Source organism: Sparus aurata, chromosome 12, assembly GCF_900880675.1.
Source record: "Sparus aurata chromosome 12, fSpaAur1.1, whole genome shotgun sequence".
NCBI classification, from domain to species: Eukaryota; Metazoa; Chordata; class Actinopteri; order Spariformes; family Sparidae; genus Sparus; species Sparus aurata.
The window spans coordinates 3,804,375-3,828,953 of record NC_044198.1 but is presented as its reverse complement, the minus strand read 5'-3'; the positions used below and the strand labels follow the sequence as shown (position 1 = coordinate 3,828,953).

The window sequence follows — 24,579 nt, the reverse complement described above, 5'->3', positions numbered from 1 at the left end:
AATAATATATTTGACATTTTTACTTTTTACCCCCGTCTTTGATTAATTTTTGAGTTAGTATTGAAAGAAACCTAAATATAGCTATAAGATTACAGATGTAACCGTGACATCACAGATCGTGTTTAAGAACTATTATTGTTATAAGTGGGGTTAATGTCTAAGAAGTTAAAATAAAGCTGGGCAGGATAGGTTAAAAAAAAAACACAGACAGTCATCGGCCCTTTAAGGAAGCCAGATTTTCTTTTATTTTATTGGCTCCATGTGGCAACAGAGGAAAAGAAAAACCCATCTCATACAGGAATTGATCTCAATCTTGGGAAAGTGAGAGTACACCAGTCTTTGGCACTTTCTATTCTAAACAAACATGCTGCTCACAGAGATAATCATCTGTGCATTTTTTTTTTAAAGTGGAATTTTGGAAAATACATTTGACAGTTTGACACTGACTGAAAACCACAAGAAGCAAGTCACACATGTTGCTATAAAGGAAGGCTGCAACCATCTTTTTGCCATTTTTACATGTATAAAAAGTTAGAAATGACCCCTGCATATTTGCGGGAGAAAACAGGATTGATCAAACGGCAGTTATTTGCAATGTGTTTCCAAGAGATGTAGACATGCCTCTCTATGGGTGCGGGTCCGTACGGAGCAGTGGCTCTTGTGCTTGTCATTTCAAAAACAAGTTGATTTCTTGTGCTCCAGTGGATTCTAATGCTGGTTATGCAGGGCGAGCACTGATTTGATCTCACTAGATCACTCCCCTACAACCAACCTTCGAATCCTCCACGTTGCTAGTTTCTCTGCTTCTTCGACACATTTTCTTGGAATGAATGTTTGAAAAAAGTGCATAGTGGCAGCCTTAGAAAGTGAACCGCTCATTCTGAGGGACATCAACAAAAAGCAGCTTTTCAGCGAGAATGTTACATGTAGTCGAGACATTTTCTGCAAGGAAACTATTCAAGATTCAATTTAAGCGACTGTTATACAACCAAGACTGTACAACTAAATAATAGCCATAGTAGCTGGCTATGCTTCTCACAAAGAACAAAAAAAAAAAAAAGTTGTTATAAATGAATAAACACAGTACTTGTGAGTACTTTCATGGGAATGCATAGGAATAAGAAAAAGACAATACACCCCGACATGGGTCCAGGGATGCAAAGATGGGTATACTGTCATATTAAAAAAAAAGGCTTAAAATCAGAGTGAAACATTTACTCAATAAGGCTAAATCAAGTCACAGCACATGAATCACTTCAGATATCCTCGAACACTGAACAAAGATTTCATTGTAGGTAAAGACAATGGCAGCAGAGGGAGGGAAGCCTCATGTTGCTTGGTTTTGTCACAGTGTCCAGTTTGCATAAGGCTTTATAATCCCAGTGAGAATAGTAAACTCTGCATGATGTTATATCAGCCACCACCTCTAACTTCTGATAGTCAAGCACACTATCAAAAAGGAGGCGTAATTATTCTTTTGTGTGCACAAGCTATCATCTTGTTGTTGAAAGTTAATATCTTGTTATCGTTTTATTTGTACACATGGTCTTGTTAATCATCTTCTTAGCAAAATTATTCACATTTTTTTTTTTTACAAGTTAATATCTTGGAAATGTCTCCTTCCCACAAAATGAATATCTTGTTCGTACAGGGATATAGTGTATCTCGTTAATACCTTGTTTGCACAAAATTGATAACTAGCTGGCACAAGTCAATATCTTGTTAATATTTCACACCCATACATTTATATTTTGTTTACCTAAGCTTTGTATTAGTTCTCTTGTTTGTAAAAGTTAATATCTTGTAAATGTCTTGTTTTCACAGGTCAGTATCTCATTTGCACAAACTGCCTTATTAACACAAGTTCATATCTTGTTGACATTTTGTTCACACAAATGGTTTGCACATGCTATTTTCTTCATAGCAGTTATGTTGAGACACATTTCAGACAAATTGTTCTGTTTGCACAATTTGAATCACACAAGTTTTTAATATCTTCTCCACAAAATCTGAACATCTTGTTCATGTAAAGTTTTTTATTTTTTTTAAACCTGTTACCTTGTTATCTTGTGCACATAAGATCACTCAGATCACTCAAAGAAAAGACTTCCAGGACTTGGGCGGTTCTGTAACAAGCTACTCTGATATACTCAATATATTATGTGAAGCAGGAAATTACAATTTCATCATGCAGAATCCATTGACGCTAATGCACCATGCTGCTAGGTAGCTTCCGTGGAAAGGAAAACATAAAAAAAATAATAAAATAAAACAAACCAAAAAACAATATATTAACACTCATATGATGCATAATCCTGTTTCCATTAGCATTAGTGTTTGAAAGAATGCAAGCAAATTCAAATTCAGACTTTTTAGTGCTACATAATAAATTAATTGGTTGTGTTTATGATTTTGCTTTAAATAAGAAGCACAGAAGACGTCACTACAGCAAACATTCATAACAGAAGCTAAAAGTTATCGTTTATATGTTTCTCTTTATAGTTATAGCTATGATCAGAGTACAGTGTCACTTAATTGTTTTGGTTTGTTTCAATTAAATAACGCTTATCTAGTGCCATCAGTTCAAAATGTTTGCTATTTTCATGGACTCGAGTTCAGCAAACACACCGTAGAATAACATATAAACGTTTTTGAGAGTTTTTGAGACATACAAACCTGTCAACATGCAATATTTGACAATTTAAATGAACAAATTTCTTCTCCTGACCTGATTGATGCCCAAACATGTCATTTTTTTTTAAGTCATGATTGGCATTAATCCCCATCAACAACATTGTATTAGAGCACCACTGGCTGTAAAACACAAGGGTTTTCTAATTGTAAAGTCACCGCAGAAACAAGCCGACATGTTTGACACATTTCAGGCAGGAGCTGTTAAAAAGTGACAGCAGATGGAAAGTTCCTACAGTAAAATGTTTTAAATCACTGACTCACACAACTTTTACTCTTTGTATAAAAGCAGCTCACAAGTGTGAAGGGCTGGCATGAAAAGCAATCACATGAAAGGATTTTTCTTTTTTTTTCCCCCGAAAGCAACACAACAGACAAGATCATAACAATATCAAACTTGGTAAAGTGCAAGCCTACAATATCTTAATCGTCATAACTGTCAACACAAGGGAACATGGAGCTTGATATTACAATGAAAATTGAAGAAAATGTATAAACTGCTTACTTTCCCAGACAAATGTAAAATGGAGAAAACAGTGGTAGTTTTCCTCTGCCTCTCTTCAAGTCATGGGAAAGTTGGAATGTAATATCTTTAAAAAATGGCCAAAGAACAAACTGGCCGCATGAATATTTCACTCCTCCTTTCAACTTTCAATTTCAACTTCATGTTTCATTACACATTCTATAGACTTACTAAATACTGAACAAACACATTTGTGCCAAAACATCGCTTTACATTATCTGTACACATACTCTAACAATGTCAATAAATATTACAAACACTAAAAATCGTGTTCTTCTTTTGATTTTTGTCCATTCAAAAATCTTAATCCCAACCAGCCAGGCATTGGCAACTTCCGACATTGATGCATCATTTGAATATTTTGGTCAAGGGCAGTTAACTGTCAGCTGGTTTCAGTTTCAGCATCACATCAGTGGCCTGTTCAATCACTCCCCCTGCTGGTGCCAGAAATAAATCACCAGCGGCAACAACCGACACACTCTTGTTACAGTACCTGCCTTCAGCCTGATTCCTACTTCGGGGTATGTTAAAATGTGGAGCACAATTCAAAACCAATTAACGTCTTCAAACAAAATGTAAAGGCCTGAAGCTAAACTAGCAGCCTGGACAAAAATATATTACATCCAAGCATAAATGTGCGTAAAAACAACCATTTTTAAATTGATAAAGGATAAGGCTGGTGATATCATAGATTTTTTTGTAATTATCCACAAATGCCATGGAAAGTCCCAAACTGTCACTTTATGTGACCTACCAACAGTTATAATTTTGACTCAGTCCCACACACACTGTGCTGCTGCCTAAAATAACTTTAAAGGGACCAAATGTGGATTAATCCACTGCTGAAAATAGTCCCTAACAAGTACACCATTTCATCCTGTTTGAGTCTAGTTTGCTATTTCTATTAGTTTTTAACAAATAATGTGGTCAATAGGAACCAATGTGCTCAATTGACAGGCAGGGTAACAATCGAGTGATGGACTAAATTGGATTGGATGGATTAAATATAATTAAAAAAAAATAACAACCACAGCCTTAACCTTTACACAACGACATTTCATGGCACTCTGCCTATATGAGATGTCTAGTGTGCAAACCAACATTTTGATCTAAGAATGGCAAGCACATTTTGAACATTTGCTCATTATGTTTTGGATATGCCTTATCTTGAAACAAATTGCTTAAGCAGGTACGGGAGTTTACTTTTCAGCAAATCAACAATTTCCTAGAAATGTTGTCATTGCAGTACCTGAAATATCCGTTTCATTCACAGTATTGACATAGACCTGCTTACAGACACTGCCACTGTTGAGCCCCTCTGTTAGTGGGGTAAAAAGGAGGGTTACTATGGTTCCTTTAAATGATAATTAGTTAGACGCCTGCATTCCCTCGAGAACATTTTTTTCGGAATTTGATTTCGGAACTGGATTCATATTCCATAAAATGCTTTTGAACCCATTCCTAGTCTTTTTGTCTTATTTTTTATTATTTGTATCGTATTCACATCCAGTAGCTCATTTAGGTTCTATCAATGAGGATGGGAAAGCTTTTTATTCTTTTCTTAATTTTTTCCCACGTTTTGGTCTGAAGTAGTTATTATTGAATGTTATTGAGTGCTAAAAAACACAGTTTCCAGCGGGAATTAAAAACAAATGTGACTGGTTTTCTCTTTTTGGGTCTAGAGTTATGATGGGCATGCCATGGCTTTATTGGCTGCACTCAATTTGGCCCTGCCAGTGTACTGCTTGTTACATAGCAGCAAGTGCAGAGAAACCCACCTACAATGGAGAGCAGGTTCCATTTGATAAAAAAAAGCAGCAGATGGCGGAGATATTGTGGTAACCTTTAGTTTAGACTTTTTACAGCTTTTAAATGTCAGCAGAGACACTACATTACCTTTTCCAGTTGGGTCCAGCCACTATAAGCTTTACAACGCTATAAATACATTTGGGTTTTTTTCTTCAAGCCTGCTGGTTGGTATAAATGACATGTGAACCCACCTGGTGGACAGCATATGTGCACACGGTCCTGTTTGTACTACACTGAGTGTCTGCACACACAGACCTTTTCATGCATGTGTCGGCTGGACCCTTACGGGGGTGCGAGTATCATTTTGCTTTTTCATCCCTCCTCAGCCCCATGCGTCATCTTTTTTCACAACAGTTCGATTTTTTTGTGGTTCCAGTAACAGAGTGAAGGTGGCAGCATCTGTAAGCTTAAAGCAGTGGATCAATGGCAGAAACACAGCATCAAGTAACACGACTGTGGTGTTTTGGCTAGTAACAAACTGTTGCTGTACATGCCATCTTATCTTTACACTCAGTCATCTCCTCTGTTCTCAAACTAGATTGTCTTCATTTGTTGACTCAACAACAAATGTACAGGCCCATGCAACACATGCGTTAGTTCCATACTTCCCAACTGAATTCCTTTTGAAATCCTTAAAAAGGTGGAGACCATTCTTTGTGGAAAAAAGAATAAAATGGATACATTTCTTTGCCTTTTTGCATGCAAATACAGCACAGTGATATGGAAAAGGAACAACTACCACTTTCAAATGTACAAGGCCCAAACAATGGGCAATTAAAGGTATCATTTAGATTGCTGGTTTATGTCATGAAGGAGAGTGATACCTCTACAACACATAACAGAACATGACCTCATGCACCTCAGCCTGCTACAAGTTAAGCTGTTATACAGTGAGCACTGTTTGGCAAACACAAAAATCCAGAACAGTAGTAACATTTTTGGTGAAATCTTTCAAATTTCAACTCAGTGTGTGTATAATGTGCTAATACTATATATGTTTTGAATATTTAGGAGTGTGTTTTTCCGCTCAGCACCAACCCACTCTGCCTTCATACAGATAGATAATGTCACACCTGGAAGCTGCCCAGGACTCTCCCATTCTCTATCCCTTAGGCTAACACAACCTTCATTTTAATAAACAATGATAACTGTTATTCAAAAACACAAAACCAAGACTGCCAACTTCTTTACAATTATCTGACATGAGGAATAAAGTTTAGAACCTTATATTTGGATGGGAATGTTGAGTTGAAATGTTATTTGCAGCCTCTCACTTGTTGGTTTTCTCTTATGTCTTACATGATGCTTATATTTATGAGACAAGCTGCCGACACTCAATATGGGGAATTTACACAATGTTAAACTCTCTTGCTTATCTATGTGAACATTTGGATGTTGCACTACACTTGCTTCCACGAGTAACAGTTAATGCAGGACATGAACTTGTATGTGCTGAATCAGTTATTTCATTACCTGTAAAAAACAGAGTGACAACTGTGAGGGCTCTGGCAGTTGAGTCTGTATGTACACGGATGCCATTCAGCCCTGTGCCAAGATGTTAGTAGGCTTCCAATGAATCATCCCAAAATAGGCTCTGCACGTCCAGCATGGTCGCCAGGTCCAGTATATGCTTCTGTAGAAGGCTGCTCTCCACCGTGTCCTGTTTGGGGAGCTCAGGGTACGACTCTGGAAAGCTCCGGGACTCCTGCCAGCACAACATGACACACACAACATGACACACCTGTGAGTCCCGCACATATCACTACAAACACACTTTGAGGGAATGGTTGGAAGGGAAACTATTTCCATCAGCAGCAGCTGCAATGACTTGTTTTGGTGTTTCACTGTGGAAAGAAATCTCCTGCAAACATGTTACTCCTCAGGTCATGCATGTTACACCAGAGAATTTGATGTCAGCTCCCAAAGTCGCAGATACATAATGTGCCTCATTTTCTCCAGTGCACAGTTTTTTACAACTACTATAAATGTAGTTGTAAGAATATGTCAGAGGCAGAGTCTGCCAGGTGCCAAATGTGGGCATAATTTCAGTTTGGCGAGTAAATCTCGTAAGACTCTCCTCCGCATTGACAGTCTGTACTGAGAGTCAGCTAACAAAAAACTCTGCCGAGCGTCTCTGTTGTGTTTTGGTGTCGTTTATCTCGGTACATTCATCTCTGCCTCTGTCCTCTGCTGTTTGTCTGTGCCGGAGTTTGACACACTCAGTGGGACTTCATGATGCATTTAGGTGCACACCTTAAACTCTGAAATCTAACTTGCTTTGTACAGCAAAAGATATGTGTGCCAACAGTGGCGCCATGGTGCATCTCATAGAAAACGTAAATGATAGTTGTCTTGGCATTAAAGTATAACAATAGCAAAGCCAAAAGTGCTGCACATTTGTTTTAAATCAAAAGTCAAATAAAACCAAGGATTTGGAGAATCATAACACACCCAATACCCACTGATAAAGTCGCAGTCAAAATGGCAGTCTTCAGTTCCAATGATGTCTACAGCTCTCATTTTTCTGTGATCAGTCCTTACTGATGGTGATCAGCAGACTAGCTTTAGTATTACCAGCAGCACCTGTGCTATTGCAGTGCAGTAGACTGTTATGAATTGTGGGATTCACTTAACTCTGAATAGACGAACCGGAGTGCCATTAGCACGAGTGTGCATCCAGTGTGAGTTTAAGTGTATTGTGTGTTGGTATTTTTGAGAAGTGGGACACACTTTGATATGTGCCTGATGGTGCGTGTTAAGTGCCTGGGTACTGCGACAGACCCTGCTCTTAACCATACCATGCATTTTTGCTATTCAAATAAAGAATGCCACTTCCTTAGGAGAACGACAGCGGCAGTGACTCACCCGAAAGAGTTTATGCAGTCTGAGTGCAGCTGAGCAGAACACAAAGCGGATGAGCAGCAGCCGGAGGAACTCGTCACCAAAGAATTGTAAAAAGGCTTGATCTGTGGAACAGTGAAAACAAGTATTTGACTAACTGGCTGATCAAGACATATTGATAAATGACAAATGATTTTAGTCTTAAATATTTTTATTCAAAGAGGTGAATGACGTTATTGAGGCGCTGGAATGCAGCAAACATTGAGCATCTCCTTTTACGGATTTGACACAGTTGACCATGTTATGCTGGACTCCACAATATTTGTTATCTGGGTGTGTACTGAGTTGGTTTTCAAATTACTTGATCTCGACAAAGTTTTTACCATTATTAGATTATAGTGATTTACTCCTTCCGAATGCTCCTGATAAGTTTCTAAAGAACTTAATCTCTCCTTGTACTGGTTTCCTCTTATCTGTGTACATACATGTGTAAACTAAAATCAATTTACTCTTGAAAAAGAGATTTAAATTGCAATGAGGCCATTACCTGGTTAAATAAAGGACATATACAGTCATCAACTCACAAAGAACATGTATATCATGGCAGTCTTCAGTTCCAATGATTTCTACAGCTCTCATTTTTCTGTGATGGAATGAAGGGTCGGAAACTAGTCAAACTACTTTAGCACAAATACATTAATGAAGTTTGGTTAAATAATTAATTTATTAAACGTCTTCTGAAAATGTGACCAAATCTGCTGGATCAATAATATACATACAGTAACTTGAACGATCAGTTTTGGTGATTAGAGAAAGTTGTGTGAATCTCATGTTCTTTGTAGCATGGCCTCTTAACTTCTTCTGAATGATTCTGATTGATAATAGCTGCTGACTTTTCTGGGCCCATTTTAACAGGGCTTGTTTGATACAGCCATTAGACTCAGCCACAAACAATACAATGGGAAATTCTAAGGAGCTCACCATTGATCTGATCTTGTGGATGGCTATCAAGCACCTAACTGAGGTGAAGATGACCAAGAGACATTTAGCCAAATATTAGAATTACTGTATGTATATTTTTGATCCAGACAGATTTGATCTCATTTTCAGAAGACCTATCACAAATCTAAAATTATAGGACCAAATATTATTATTTATGTCTGAGCATCTCACTGTAAGCACTGAAATGCATTACTTTTCCCATCCCAAAAAAAAAAGAAAAATCAAAAACATTGATGAATATATAATTTCATGCTCTACTACCATCTTAATAACAGCAGAATAAAAGAATCTAAAGATGTGCTACCTATGTTCCGTGACCGAGTTATCATCTGCCCAATGTCACGATAGACTTTACGAAGGAATTCTTGAGCCCTCTCCCACAGTCCTCGTCGCACGCTGTTCAAGCCGCACACCGAGGAGAAAGCCAAGAGTGGGCTGTAGAGGAACAGAGTGAAGAGACTCCCACGCTGAGACTGATCTGAACAGGTGAGCAGAGACATAGCAGAGGTAAAAAGTGAGAACATAACGCATTTTCTAAACAGAGACCCAAGCCTCACTAACTTCAATAGTGAAATCAAAAGGCTGACCTAGAGATGTGAGTACATCATAACATACATCTACGAAGGACATTTTAACACCAAAATAACTAAGATTAAAGTTATTTTCTTGGCGTCAATAAATTCCATATGCACACCCAAACCAACAATGAACCAAACCAAAAACTAGGTACACTGTTGCACTGGGTGAAATGTCCCTTCATTACCATGAACACTGTAGTTTATTATGACTCACCACACATGAACCATTCTGCTGCCTCAATATGATTAATCCACTGCTGAACATAGTCCTCAACATATTCACGTTTACCTCCTGTTTGAGCAATGTTTGTTAAAAACTACGGTGAAGAAAGTCTGAAATATTTGTGAGATGTTTTTAAAGTTTTATGTCTTCAGAAGGAACCAATGGGCTTGAAGCTGACAGCCACAGACAGTATGTCACAAAATCTTGAGATGGACTAACACATTGTTACCACCAGACTTGTCCTTTAAAGAACTGTTGTTCACATACCTTGTACACTCTTGGGATATACTGTAGGTGATAGTAGGCACACCAGAGGCTGGCCAAACAGATTTGTGAAATTCTAATGGATAAACAAAAGACAGAAGGGGTCAAATTAATAATACATTAATAATAACAATATACATTCACAGTGTGAACTATTACATAAACCATATGTTTATATAGTCCTCTCCCACCACTACTACCCTACTCCATGTAAATAGTACAGTTACAGCAACAAGAAAATAGTCAGCATTATAGACAGTTACCTTAACTTGGGGAGTGTAAACAGTACAACTAAAGCCCAGTTTTGTTTTTTTGCTGACATATGTTCACATTTTGGCATTATTAAATATGGATAGGTATTGCTTCAACTCAAGAAAAAAAACTAAAAACTAATCGCATTATAAAGTGTAAAGCTGTACAAATAAGATCAGTTTCACGGTATAATGTGATCATTTATATTGTCAGAATGTGATAATTATATTGTATGAACGAGATTAATTTCACATTATATTGTGATAATTTATATTTTCCGAACAATGTTATTGTATGAATGTGACCATTTATATGATTTGATTAAGTTCAACTTCATGCCTGGGTTGAGACAGGGCCAGATTTTGCTATTATTGAGCACCGTGGCAGGCATCGTGATCAGCACGTGTACAGTAAGGAGGATTTTGAAATGCATGGGGCTGTACAGAGGAAGGAATCAGTCGTTGTCTGGAGCTAGCATCATTTCTCATTGATCAACTGGAGGCACCATGGATACAAGCAACCCAGCACACCTAATGACAGTCCTATCTTTCTACATGGAGTTTGCCTTTGATAGTGATCAATAATGAATAAAGATGATGATAACAACTCAGTTTGACCGTGTATGAGCAAAAACTCCATTTAACTGGAGCAGGAGGAGTACTGTGGTGCATCTCTGTGTGTGCGTAATGTGGTACAAGGATCTCAGTCCTCTGATCGGACTGGACAGGTCATAAGAACTATCATTCTGATTAACATGGGATGGGGTGTGGGTGGGTAAAATAATTCAAGCTACTATTCATGCATTTAAAAATTATTCTTACTGTACACCTGCTGATCACGCTGTTCTCCACCATGCTCAGTAACAGCACAATCTCACCCTGTATCAGCCTAAGCATGAAGTAGAACTTAATCAAATCACGTAAATGACATATAATGACAAAATAAATGATCACGTTATAACGTGACAGTGTTTTGGTTTGTGTTTTTCTTGTGTGGCACCAATACACTTCCATGATTAAAGGTATGGCATTTAACTATTAAAAGTTTCTTTTTAAAATGCAAATAAAACTTTAAAATGTGTACAGGAAATTTTGGAGTTATAAGACCATCTAATTTATGATGCCAAGGTAAATTCTATGACATTCAATGATATCTGATTCTGAATCGAAAAATTTATTTTCAGATATGATACAAATTATGTGGATCTGGTGTTATTCTGTCTGACATGTTTTTTTCTGGTAACTTAACCTCTATTGACGTACCTTGTAGGCTGTGCTGTTTGAAGAATCCACAATGACAAAAAGTGGCTTCCGGGTGAAAGGGAATAAATCCCCTGGATGAAGGCTGCAACATAAACAAATTAATGTGAGGAAGCTACATCTCTGAGGTTGCTAGTTGAGTGCACATGGTTAGAGTATCTAAGCTTGCTGTTAACATAAAGTAGGCAGCATTCAGGTCTAGCAACTACAGACTAACTGTTAAAACAGAAGCATGAGGAATTCACATTCAAAGGCATGAACAACCTTCTTCTGTTAGACATTAGGGGATATTTCAGATGTTTAACTTTTACTAAAATGTTTTGAAAAATGACAACAGATACATTAGAGAGAAAAATAATCTCCAACCAGTGCATTTCTTTCTGGGCCTGATTCCTCTTCTGCACCGTCTCTCCATTCACCACGTCTCGATTTGTATTAGTGAGAACTCCTCCAAAATCATACGGCCCTACAGGAAATGTTCAGAGATAAAGGCTTCAGTTGAAACGCATGGTTATCAGATACGCCACTGCAACTCTACACTACATTGGTTAGCATCACTGCATTGCATTAGCAGGAGCAGCTGATTTAATGATGTATGTTACAGATTTCAGACAGTTGATCGAGCACCTATTAAGTCCTCCACCTGCACAGTCTGAATATCCATGTGGCTTAAGCAGTAAGGATGGGGCCATTATGTCTTGTTGAAAAAAGAACTGAGGTTATTCTATAGATTGCTGTGACAAATCACAAGACACTGACAGAGGCCCATTTAATACATGGAATACAAAACCAGTGCCCTCAGGAAAGGGAATTAATTCCTCAAAAAGTGAAGGCCCACTGCTTTATTCAAGTGTGTTGGTAGTATAAAGTACATCAGGTGCACCTGTTTGTGTTTCACAGATCAGATTTTACTATCGCCCTTGTTTTTTTGGAAATATTTAAAATTGCTGTCGTTATCTGTCTGTTAAAGTAATGTCTCTGTCATTCAGACGTCACCAAAATATTTGTTGTAGCTTCATTCAGCCCAGTGCTCACACCATATCTGGCAACTCGTGTGTGAGAAGGAGCTGTGGTACTGCTGAGGAACAGCAGAGAGTTCAACAGTTATGATATCACTATGCATCATTATGGCATTAAAAGACAAATTGGCTGTTTTTCTCAATTAATGATAATCATTAACGGGAGGAACATTCAACTCTGCTTCTCACAGTGTATCTTCTCATTCATTTTCACATTATCTATCTATTATATAGGGAATTATGCGAACAGCTTTAGAGTCCAACAGTGCAAAATATTCTTTTTAAATGTTCTTTTTATGTGAACAGTGCTTCCCAGGGCTTCAGACTAACTTTTTACAGAGATTGTTCTGATGCATTTAGGTGCACCAGCACATAATTTAGATGCACAGAATAACACACCTTAGTATCTTAACACATGTACATGACTGTAAACAGGATTTTAGGCACAAATACATATTTTTTGTACCCAGGAGCCCTGGTTTCAGATTAAGCCAGCTTGGTGTGGACAAATACATCATCAAATACCCTTTATTTTTATTCTCAGAAATATTAGCGTTTTCCACATAATGGTGAATGTCAATAGACAGGAACAGTAGACCGATGGAGGAAATTGCACATTAGTTAATCGATCGGACAGTCATGTTCTCTCAGTTGGGTATTAAAATAAACTTGAAAATGCTAAAATGGGTCGCCAAATTTGCCTGGGTGGCCCACCCAAGTGAAGGCTTTGTGTGTGAAGCAATGCTAACATGTGAAAAAAATTAGTGGTCCAAAATTTGGCATTGTACCTTCATAATCTGAATGCCCAGTAGGGAAGACTCCAGTAGCTGACAGGTACACTAGCAAAACGCTGTTGGCAGGCAATTCCTGGGATGGGGAAAAAGATAATGTAGCAAAGTAATGGGATTATGTTAGATGAAGTGATGCAGATAATGAAAAACCTCCCCAAGTTAGTACACGACTTGATCTTTAACCCATACGGTGCGATTTAAGTGAATACTGACCTTAAAAGAGGCAGACAAGAAAGTAAAAAGCTGGCTGAATGTTGGCTTGTACAGCAAATATTTGTGAGGGTTTTCTCTTTTAGCTGGCTTCTCACTGGGCTCCTGTGGAGACACATTTTATCGATTTACTCTTCTTATTTCAGTTTAATCTTGCTGCACTGAACACAGCATAACCAGTCTTGTGATTGTGTGTTAATTTGTTCATTTTACATTTATCACCGTGGGGAATGATGCAACTCTGGAGGGACTGATGCATCTCACTCAGCACTCAATTATAGCATAATTACATAGCTGCTATTACAGGCCAAAACATGGTGACATACAGGTATTTGCTACTGATTGGCCCTGAGAGAGACTGCATCATTTATGAGACATAACATGTTTACTGTTATATCCAGACAAGGGACTCACCAGCGTTCCTTGTTTCGAAGTCTGTGTGGCAAGGTTTACAGGTTCCCTCTCCAAAGCTTGAAGCATGCGGAACATATCGATGGTTAATTCGCTAAACTTCACCTAAAAAAAAAGAAGAAAATATGTACTGTCAAGAGAGCCTTTAAAGACAAATCAGGGATGCTGTAACTCTAAGAACTGAGCAAAAATGTATTTAAAATCCTCTTCAAATCAGGGATTTTAGTGTTTGGTCAGTCAGCTATTATAACAAGCAGAGGCATTCAAACTACTAGTAACACCTCCCAAAAAAGCCCTGTACTAGTTATGGTTAGAAACAAGACATGACTGAATAATTTTGTGGAGCAGTACATGGCATGCAACATGAATTTATTAGGACATGCATATCTATCTATACAGTAGTGAAACTATTAATCAAGAGAAATAAGAAGAAACAGAGTAGGGCTGAACGCTTCAAATTTTAGTTAAAGTCAAGCTTCAGCTCAATATTCACTGTGTGATAGATTTAAATCTAAGTTTTACTCGGGTTTCTCGTGTCGTTGTTGTAGGCATAAAAGCAGTTGCCTTGGGCCACGTCTGTTTGGTGAGTATGATTGGTACACGAGGATCATGGCACCTCTGATGGCAAGCATGACTGTCACACTAGAAAGACGGCGTGAATTTATAAAACCATTGACACACACATTTAAACATGGGTCAGACGCTCATCCTGTAGCAAAATTAATCACAGCCTCCGTGATTTGCTGATTACGTTGTTTCAAATCCCGATTTCTATTTAAAATCAATTAATCATTCAGCCGTAAAACAAAGACAACAGAGCTGGAGGTAATACTGGTAAATTCAATATATCAAAAGGTATTCAGTGTGTGTAATACTGTTTTCTTCAATATAACTGGTGAACAACACTGTTCATGTGTATGGATTAGAATTAGTGGGTTAAAACCTGGTTGTTACAGTTGCCGATGATTAGTGCATCTGCAAGGACGAGCTGCCCAACCACCATGCCTTGTTCCAGTGGAGGCACACTTCCCTCCTGCAGCCGATTGCTGGTGACGACGACAGAGTTGTTGTCATTCAGAATGACCACTGGATCTGCCTGGTGGGGAGAGAAACACCATGTGAGAGAGGCCGATCCAGTGTACTGGGCAGCAGATAACTTTATTTATCTAGCTGTCAGTCCACATGAATACTGCACCATGATTTTAATTTCAGTAACTCAATGTGTATTGCAGACATTTTTCTTTTATAAGATAAATAAAGATGTTGCTGGACTTCAATCAAACAAATATGTAACATGCATGATAGCTAGAAAGCTTTGTTGCATCTTCGGTCGGTACCTCTACAAAAGCTGCCACCTCCTGTAGAACCAGATTCCATTCCAACTGGTCCTCTGTGTTGAATCGCTGTGTGTAATCTTCTATCTCCTCAGATAACTCCTGCAGGTAGCAGACAGGCATGAAGTTCCAGTTGGCGTCATGCAAATTTGAATGCACATTTTTTTCACAGTACTGCAAAAGTTTAACCAGTTCTAGATTTATAAAATAAAGTCTCATACAACTTCCTTGAGCCAGACCTAACTTGCCGCAGTATTCTGAACAGGGAAAGTGGAGGCTACGATCAGAGTCAGCGCATCAGTTGAGATTTGATAAATCCCCTACATATTCTCAAAATAACAGTCAGTCTTTTGAATCAACTTGCCAAAGACGGGCTCATGCCAGGTAATAATGAGGAGGTGGAGAAAGTTGGTGACTGTGTTGATCAGTCTGTGGCCATGCTGGTCAAACTGACTACTTCTCTGATAAGGAAAAGCAGGATATTTTGGACATTCAAGTTTTACCAAGGCCATATCAAGTTCTGCTGTCACCTTAATGCAGAAAAGGTACAAAGGCAAGATTTATGAGCATGAGAATAAGGCCTTGCAGCTCCATGATCCATTACAGAATGTAGCTGCCTGGCAGGTACACTTTAGCCCAAAACCATCTTCGTTTCTCCATCTCTACACAAAATGAAGGCCTCTGTTGTGGGGGTTTTCAGAGCTCCTGACATCCCCAGCAAATTCGTTAATTTTCTTGTGCTCTAAAGAATTGTTTTAAGATGTGTGTTAAGGTGTAGAGGCAGATATACTGCAGGCTTCTGCTATTGTGCGACCAGGAGGTTGATAACACCAAAACAGGACACAGCCCTTCTGGGATTTATTCGGTCTTCTTCTAAGCCCAGCTGTTAGCTAGGAGACAAGGAACGTTTAGATCCACAGTTTGGCAGGGTTGCAGGCTGTTGGAGTTGATCTCCAACATTTTGTGGTCAGACTGGACCCTGTGCACCAGAGCCACAGCATGATTACATTCTCTGTGACTATCTAAATTAGCATATTTCCTGACAGAAGGCATGTAACTGAAGACTGAATGGTGTTTGGCAGCAATTAAGTTATTTTTTCTCCACACAAGCAATCAACCAAATGTGTCGCCAAGTGCTGTACCACTGTTCCTCCAGAATGGTTAAATAAATGGAACCAGTTTCATTACATTGCATACTATAGGATTATCTGTGATAAGATAGAGATTCTTCTTCGTCGTCTTCTTCAAGTTCTATTGTAAGATGTATTCCCAATTGGGGTGCCTTGATGTATGTTAGCTAGCTAAATAAATACATGAACAAGTAGTTATAACGGAAAGCAGTTTTATTCAAAGTTTTTCGCAATGTCCTGAAAATATATTGAACTGGGAACTCAAAACTGAGATAGCAGTGAATAACACCATTATACCCATATATTATAATTTTACCAGATTTCTGAAAAACTCAACTAGCAGGTGAATGAAGCAGTTCCTCTTAGGCCGTTTGGTTAAAAATTACAGAAAAGACTTTACTTATCAAGGAAACTAAAGTCTGGTTCCAATTCTCAGAAGAGCAATAGAAATACAAACACAAAATCACAAACTGGCATGGTTCGTCACAGCCCAGGACAGGAAGGCTCTACAGCGCTGGGTAACCATCTACCATCTTTAGAGCATCAGTGACATCAGTGAAGTGAGATGTCTGCACAGAGCTCAAAGATACTAAAAGACAACACCCACCCAGCCACAGTCTGTACAGTCTGTATTGATGCCATCTGACAACAGATACAGAAGTATCTGCTGCCGTACCACCAGACTACAGAGCAGCTTCACTCCTCAGACTGTGAGACCTCTGAACTCATCCTCAACACTTGATCATAAAATAGCTATTTTTTGTGTGTATCATAAAAGGGACTACAACTTAGATTTCATTTCAACCCAGTCATAGAATGAAAATGAGTTGGATTCACTCAGCATATTGTTGTAAAAAATAAAACTCGGTCCATACCTTCACCAAAACTTTGACTAGGTCCATCTTGTTGAGCAGTAAACAGACGACTATGTAGCGAGCATAATATCGGAGCTTCTTCACAACTAATTCTGGCCTGATAAAAGACAAGAGAAGACAATATGATCTTGTTAAGGCAAATAAATTTACATCAGACATTTTTCAATTGTCTTTCATCAAGGCTGCTACTACCATTACCAATATTTTTACACACAACTGATAATCCTGGTTTTTCTGCCAGTTATAATGGTTGAGAAATTAAAAAGGTCTGATAATCTTCCATATTTGTTTTCTTGTCTCCAAATCCCATTTGCAGACCCAAACCAACACAGAATGAGTTAATGTATAATGTGTGTATCACAGTCCGATATATTATCTTTCTCTGTGTCGCAGAGCTCCATTGTTGTCCAAAAACTATTGACTAACACATCAATGAGGAACACTGTTGCCCTGGGAAACATGTAACTTCATTACCATGTACACACACATCACCCTGCTGCCACATATACTCACTCTCTAGAGATTCAGATAAAAAACTCTTTTAAAACAATGCCCAACTAATGAAATACTTGATAATCTTCAAGATTTGTATCCTCAGAGGGAACTGAACTTTTGGCTTTAAGTCAGCAATTTGACAGGGATTTGATGACAGTTACAAAAATAAAGAATATCCCCAGCCTTATTCATTTCACAAAACCCTATGGTGATATTATAAAAGTGACCTTTGGTCATATTTTATTGAAGACAGAAGAATTTTTATTTTTTTTTTATAAAAAAGCACAGTAAATGTCTAAGCACTTTAATATATATAGCAAATGCATCTATATCCAGAAACAGTTTCTTATCATTTGAGAGAAAATGTTTAGAACTTACCTGTCTTCTTTGTTGACCTGAAAGTAGTAGGAGCGCTGACGGATGGCTGAGTAGAATGAAAAGGCCTCATTCAGGTAACTTGTTTCTGAGGTACGAAGGCTTGTAAATCAAGGGTAGAAAGTAGGCGTTATTTTCTCTGGAGTGGAAAAATTTTAATACATTCATAACATTTCAACACACTTCATAACTTCTGATTTAGTTACATTGACAAATAGATAAAATACAACAAACTTAAGGTTACTGTTCCTTAAAAAAAAACCTATTTTGTTATTAATAAGTGCAGTGAGACAAAGGTTACACAAGTCAGCATCAACCCCAAACCTTCATACACAAAAATCCATGGTTTTCTTTAAACGCAAGTACCACCATTTCCAATGAAAATCAATCCATGTGACTCAGGCTGAAATGTTTGCGAACAAGGTAATGATAAAGTTTTATTCTTGTTACATTTGGTTTTGTTCTTCCCCACCCTCTGAATCTCTCCTGGACGTTATAGTGACAGGTGACCAAGTGAAACACACAGGTACTTGAGTAAAATTAGAGATTTCTCTGGATTTTAAACATTCTGAAAACATTTGTGATAATGTAAGAACACAACTTAACGATATACACTTTTGAAGTACCTCGCCTTACTGTTTCTTTTTCCTTTCTTTTGTTATTGTAATGCAAAAACACCAAGGCAAATTCCTTGTGTGTGAAAACCTACTTGTCAATAACATAGAATAACACACAGAGCACCCCTTCTTCTCTGCTGCTTGTATCATTTCATCTGCAGTTTCAAACAAGGATATTAACAATAACATGTCCAGAATGAGAGCTTAGTTCCATCCTCCCTCTCAGATGGTTGGACAAAGCAACAGAGGAAAACAAACAACAGTGGGGCAGTGAGAGCGCTTGCTGACTTACTAATAGTGGTAGTAAAGCTGTCCAATTTTGGACGCGACCTCCCCAATCTGCCATCGCTTCAAGCCATACCGACTGTCCAGAACCTGCCTGTCAGTAAATGAAAACATAAAATACTGAGCACTAGAATGAGATAACTCAGAACATCTGGCAAATTACACTGTTTCTTTACCTGTTACATGTGCAGCTGTGTTTGTGTTAACATGAAACATATACAAATTAAGACCCATTTAGAAACCTTTTGAACCATACTTGATGAGAATATGGTGAAGACTAGTCCAAGCAAGTTCAAGTGATGTATTTTTTCTAAACTCATCTCGAGTTCTAAATTACTTAATTGAAGAATTACATCCAGATGCAACATTTTTCCTTAATTCTTGTGTGTGAATGTGATGTTGAATTAATGGATGGGACAGCTGAATCATAGCATCTTCTTTATTCATACCGTGAACCACATATTTCAAACATGGCACTCCACCAATTCTATCTTGTAAAACACTGTGAACTAATAAGAGATGGAAATAACCTGTGCTGCTGCTGAAACTTCCACAGCTTAGTGTAGACATCGAAAGTCCGACCAAAGTAGGACTGCCACTGCTTGTGTCCATACTGAGGAAGGTCTCTGTAGCAAAGAATACAATAGAGGGAAGAGGGGAGAGAAGAAAAAAACCAGTCTCAGACAGAACATCACCATATTTCTACAAACAAACAGTCAAGCATTTTGGGAAGTACAGCTGTTTGCGTCATGGTGTTTTAGTAATTTTTTTTAACACTTAACACAGGGTAATATAAAAAGGGTGTGCATTAGGGCTGGGCGATATGGCCTTAAAACAGCATTACAATCATTTTGACAAGATCAAACGTCACAACATTTTTTGATTGACTACCTCGATATGGATATTGAGAAAATATTGTAGTGATGACAATTGGTACTTTCACAAAATGTTATGCCAATGAGCTTTCTGATCAATAATCATCAGTAATGTAAATATAAAGACTAAGTAGCTAAAGACAAGTACCAGTACAACAGTCTGGTAAGTACAGAAAATGACATCTCTTTAATGTAACGAGTCTTAGTGCCAGGAAAAAATTACACTTATAAGACGATATATCATATCATATCACGATAACAATATAATATTGATATTTTGTCCAGCTCTAGTGTGCACTTTGGAATGTCTGAGATTGGATCCTGACTTTTTAAAATTTTCAAATAAAGCACACTTATGCAAAAAGACAAATGCTTTTAAGTTCAAAAGATTGTTTGCAAAATATCTGCACGGAACGCTTCATCAAACAGGTTGTTGGTCAACTACAGTACATAGTACAAGAGAGGGGTAACTCATGACACAAAACGCAGTTCAAACTAAGCACTGCTGATCAAATATGGATCTAGATTGCTGATCAAATATGGATCTAGATTGCTGATCAAATATGGATCTAGATTCTGTTATTGTATGAGCTGTTGAGCTGTAACATGTGTACGTTGGCAAACAGGCCACCATTGCTTGAAACCGACAAGCAAAACCCAAACGCCATCCAACTCTCAGAAAGTTACCCACCAATTGTCACATTGTCTTGTCACTGTTATAAGATACATTATTATCATTATTGTTATTAATGTCAAATTGATTGAAAAATTAATACTTTACATTGAAGGATCTTCCCAATTATTGAAATCAATTAAAGTAACTATTTCCATCATATTTCTATGATTTATATTTTATTTATTTCAGTATTTATTAAATTACATAAATATAATAAACAAATAACAAAGAAGATAAGACAACTGTCTTGCAATATTCAGTACCAATTCTTATGTCATTAACCATGTATATATAAAGTCCTTCTTGTCCTATTTTCTACTTCCTTTCATCAATTCATAGGCTCAGTTGACTTCAAAAGACAACATCTGGCCCTCAATCAACCTTATTAAACTGAATTATATATTGATGAAGAGATGTTTTTCATGTTACATTTATTTCTATCAAATCGGATGATCAGACGCAACAGCCAGATGTATACTTATTTAAAGCTGCAATCTTTAGTTTGTGCACAGTGATCAATGTTCGAAAAAAGCTCTGATTACTGTAGCTAACTATGAACCCTCAAAGTTAAATAAAATCATCAGACGGGGTACTGAACTATTTCAGTCTTTTCACATGGGTCAGAATTTGTGAGCCCTTTGAAATGGGTGTTATGTGGTCACAATCAAGTAACTGGCAGTGATTCAAATAAGACATCAAGGTGACAGGGTGAAAACAGGCAGTTGATTTGTCTATTTTTCCTAATCAATGACTTTTATGTATCCGCCTATCCTGGCCCTTTTCTTCCTCACTGTCAGTATTGTCTTGTTTGGCCCACCACCAGATGACAGGTTCACCGACTCCTGCTACTCCAGATGGCCAATCTGTCGGCTTGCATTCTACAGTATTTCTGGGCTTATTGTAGCACCTACTGTAACAATATGACAACAAAGACATCCAAAAAACTGAATAATATGAAGTGTCAGTTCAGTCAGTTAACACTCAATCAGAGGACTTGACCTTGGCTTCGATTAAAAGAAAAAAACAAAACAAACTCCAATTGGTAGATTTTGGTGGGAGCAGCCAGGCAACCTTCTTAAAAACTTTGGTGCATAACAACACTGATAAAAGTTTCAAGTTGGAAGTGAAGCCGTTTTTTATTCTACAGGCACGGGTAAGCTAAAAACATTCCCTACTGTGCAGTGAAGGGCATATCTTAGCTGCATTCTATATAAGCAGCTAAATTTGACTATTTTGAGCAATCTCAGTCTTTTAACCAAAGAAAACAAAATAAGACCTTTCCTAAAGCTACAAAAGAATATAGAGAGGAAGTGTGTCTCCTTCACTCTCTTACCACACCCTTACAGCCTAACACTCTCTCAGCAGGTAAGTTGGATCTTCAATAGACTGATGAGGTGAATATTTAGTTGATCACAGTAATAAGCTGTATATGTAGGTTGTTTGTCACTTCCAGTATTTCCTCTACATTCATTTAGGAGTGGCGGCCCGCCATATACAATTTTCTTTGTATAGTATATATAGTATTAGGTTTTAAACAGCATCCCAACTTTTATTAAATCAGGAGTTGTATCATATACCGCTTATATAAATATAAATACACATCACCGTATGTTGATCTAAAATGAGAAAATGAGCAGGGCAACGCTGAGTGATGCTAACAGTTGCCAAGTTTGTTACCATCAACACGATGTCTTGTCTCTTAAAATTCCTGATTAAAGTTTGTTTTTAACTGAACCTTAACCTTAACATTGTAACAACCCATGACAGTCAGACATGATACACACCCAACCAGCACCCTTCCACTCCCTTACATAACAAGCATACTCCTTCCTGCATTGGCACTGAGCATTGGCACTGGACATACGTCATGCACGGCCCAATCATCCAACATAAACATACTTCCTAGGGATGCTTGGCTGGATTCTTTTACATATCACTCCTGCACACTGCATGTTTCCTACAACTCACTGCTGGAAGTAAATGCTTGATCACAAAATGCAGCCAAGCAGACAGGAGACAACAAGGTAAGTAGAAACTGACCTTAGCCCATTGAAGAGTTGTTTGGATTTGTCCAGGAGATAGCAGAAATCTGTAACAGTCTTCCTCTCGCCTAATGGAATATCATCCTCAGTCTCAGCTCCAGTCATGACCCTGACTTTTCACACCTTATTACAAACAAAAAGAAATAATGTATGTAGCCTGCAAAAATGCACAGCATTTAAATAAATTATTGATTCATTACAAATATTGAATCCAGTGGGAACCAGACCAAAGGCTAATTGTATCAATGTTCATTTATGATTTCTAATACATCAAACAAGACATACATTTCAACCAGTAACAAGAACCTATAGAAATCTAACATGCTGATATCCTTACTGCAACTTAATAATGTTACTATTTGCAAATATTGGAGTTGCCCTACTTAAATATTAATAGAAATAAGAAACTATGGAGGAAATGTGTCACATGGTCACCTTTTTTAGGATGACCTGGGCTGTCCCAGATTTCATTCTCACAGTAGCTGCAACCTCCAGTTTGCTGAGATGGATGTGCAATCAGGTCAAAGCAGCACACAATCTGGTCGCAATGTTCAGCTAACGTGCCTTATTAAAAACATTTACAGCCTATGTAAAGTTTATTCTGCCATGAAATGACTGACTATAGGTCCACTGGCAGCCCTCGGAGATGTGTCTGTGTGATGGAGGGTGGCTGTCAGTGTCGCCAGAGAAAGTGTTCCAGATAACCTTAGCTGCTGTACTAGGAATGCACAATTTGAAAAAAACCTTCATCTTGCTCATCTTCTTTATCGTTAAGAAGCGCCTAGACATATATATGACTTAAATTTCATTAACAAACAGGTTCAAATCTGCAGACGCTCTCTGTGCAAGATTTGAATCTGAAGACGCCCGACAGATCTCATTCAGCTTTTTAGAGACTGGTCTCTTTGACGTGAACATGACAAGAGGCTCGCGGACGCAGTGATTGGATGGAAACACTATAATGAGTCGTTCGCTACAAGACAAAATACATAAAAGACGTCTGAGTCAAAGAGGTTTAGAGAGAAGCATGTCAGTACATCGCTCAGGGGTAGCTGGTGTGTTTTCAACCCATTACTAGCTATATTCAATATCTGAAATTCTCTCCTAAGCTACAATGTTTAGTGAAGAGCTCAGTCAATATTAACGTGCCTTACTGTTAGCTACTGATGAAACCAAGCTTAGTTGGGCGTTAAGCTAGAACACAGCTATAGCACACTAGTGTGTAACGCGAACAGCTTTCTGTCATCGCCAACATCGACGAATTAAGTCAGGGCACCTCTCCATTAACGTCACAGCAAAATAACGTCTGGTTAATAATGGCTGGATAACAAAGATAACCAGTGGAAGCGAATATGTGCAAGTTAATAAAGACAGGTTACACAGTCCGCCTGCAGCGGCTGCTTGTGTAATTCACATTCATTCTTACCTCGCCAGCCGGCTAACGTAATGGACAGGAGGACCACCGTGATGCTTTCAAAAATCAGAGCAAAAGCCACGACGAGCTCTGTCGGTGAAGCGCGACTTTGTTGGCATCTCACTGTGTGTAACTGAGCCTAGACCGCTATGTACCGAGCCGTACCCCCCGACAGTGTGAGCGGGACTGCCGTCCGTTGACGCTGAAATGCTACTCCGTATGAAAGGTTGTTGTCCTGTGACAGGCAGGCAGGAGGAGGAGGCGGTAGGGTGAGGACAGGACCGCGACAGTCCAATACACTCTGACTGGCTAGCTGCTTCCGGGTCAACCCTGTCACACTAAAAGCACTGACAGAACGCCAAAACACGTAACAATGTGTTACAATGTGGGAAGTATGTGACAACAATGAATTTTATTTACTACAGTCCGACTTTACCGGGAGACAAATAATCAGATTCACATGCGTGAGCAATTCATAAATCTTAATATGCATTCATACATTTAAGCAAAATTCTTATTCAAAATTCAAAACACTCTATTTGTCCCCTTTATTTATTACTGGTGATTTAAAAAAAATAAATAAATAAA

At 38.1% G+C, this 24,579-nt stretch overlaps 1 protein-coding gene across 1 annotated transcript; it reads right to left on the bottom strand.

The window, feature by feature from the left end:
* Positions 1–217: 217 nt before the first annotated feature.
* scai (suppressor of cancer cell invasion) lies at positions 218–24,309 on the bottom strand. The gene is made up of 17 exons (XM_030435236.1): positions 24,004–24,309; positions 22,576–22,700; positions 19,515–19,610; positions 18,992–19,078; positions 18,086–18,184; positions 17,213–17,309; positions 15,211–15,309; positions 14,817–14,969; positions 13,877–13,978; positions 13,466–13,567; positions 13,250–13,328; positions 11,809–11,908; positions 11,446–11,527; positions 9,935–10,007; positions 9,171–9,344; positions 7,889–7,989; positions 218–6,728 (listed from the first exon to the last, which is right to left on the bottom strand). Exons 2-17 carry the CDS (start codon positions 22,680–22,682, stop codon positions 6,582–6,584), a joined length of 1,698 nt encoding a protein of 565 aa, XP_030291096.1. The 5' UTR covers positions 22,683–22,700; positions 24,004–24,309; the 3' UTR covers positions 218–6,581.
* Positions 24,310–24,579: the final 270 nt, after the last annotated feature.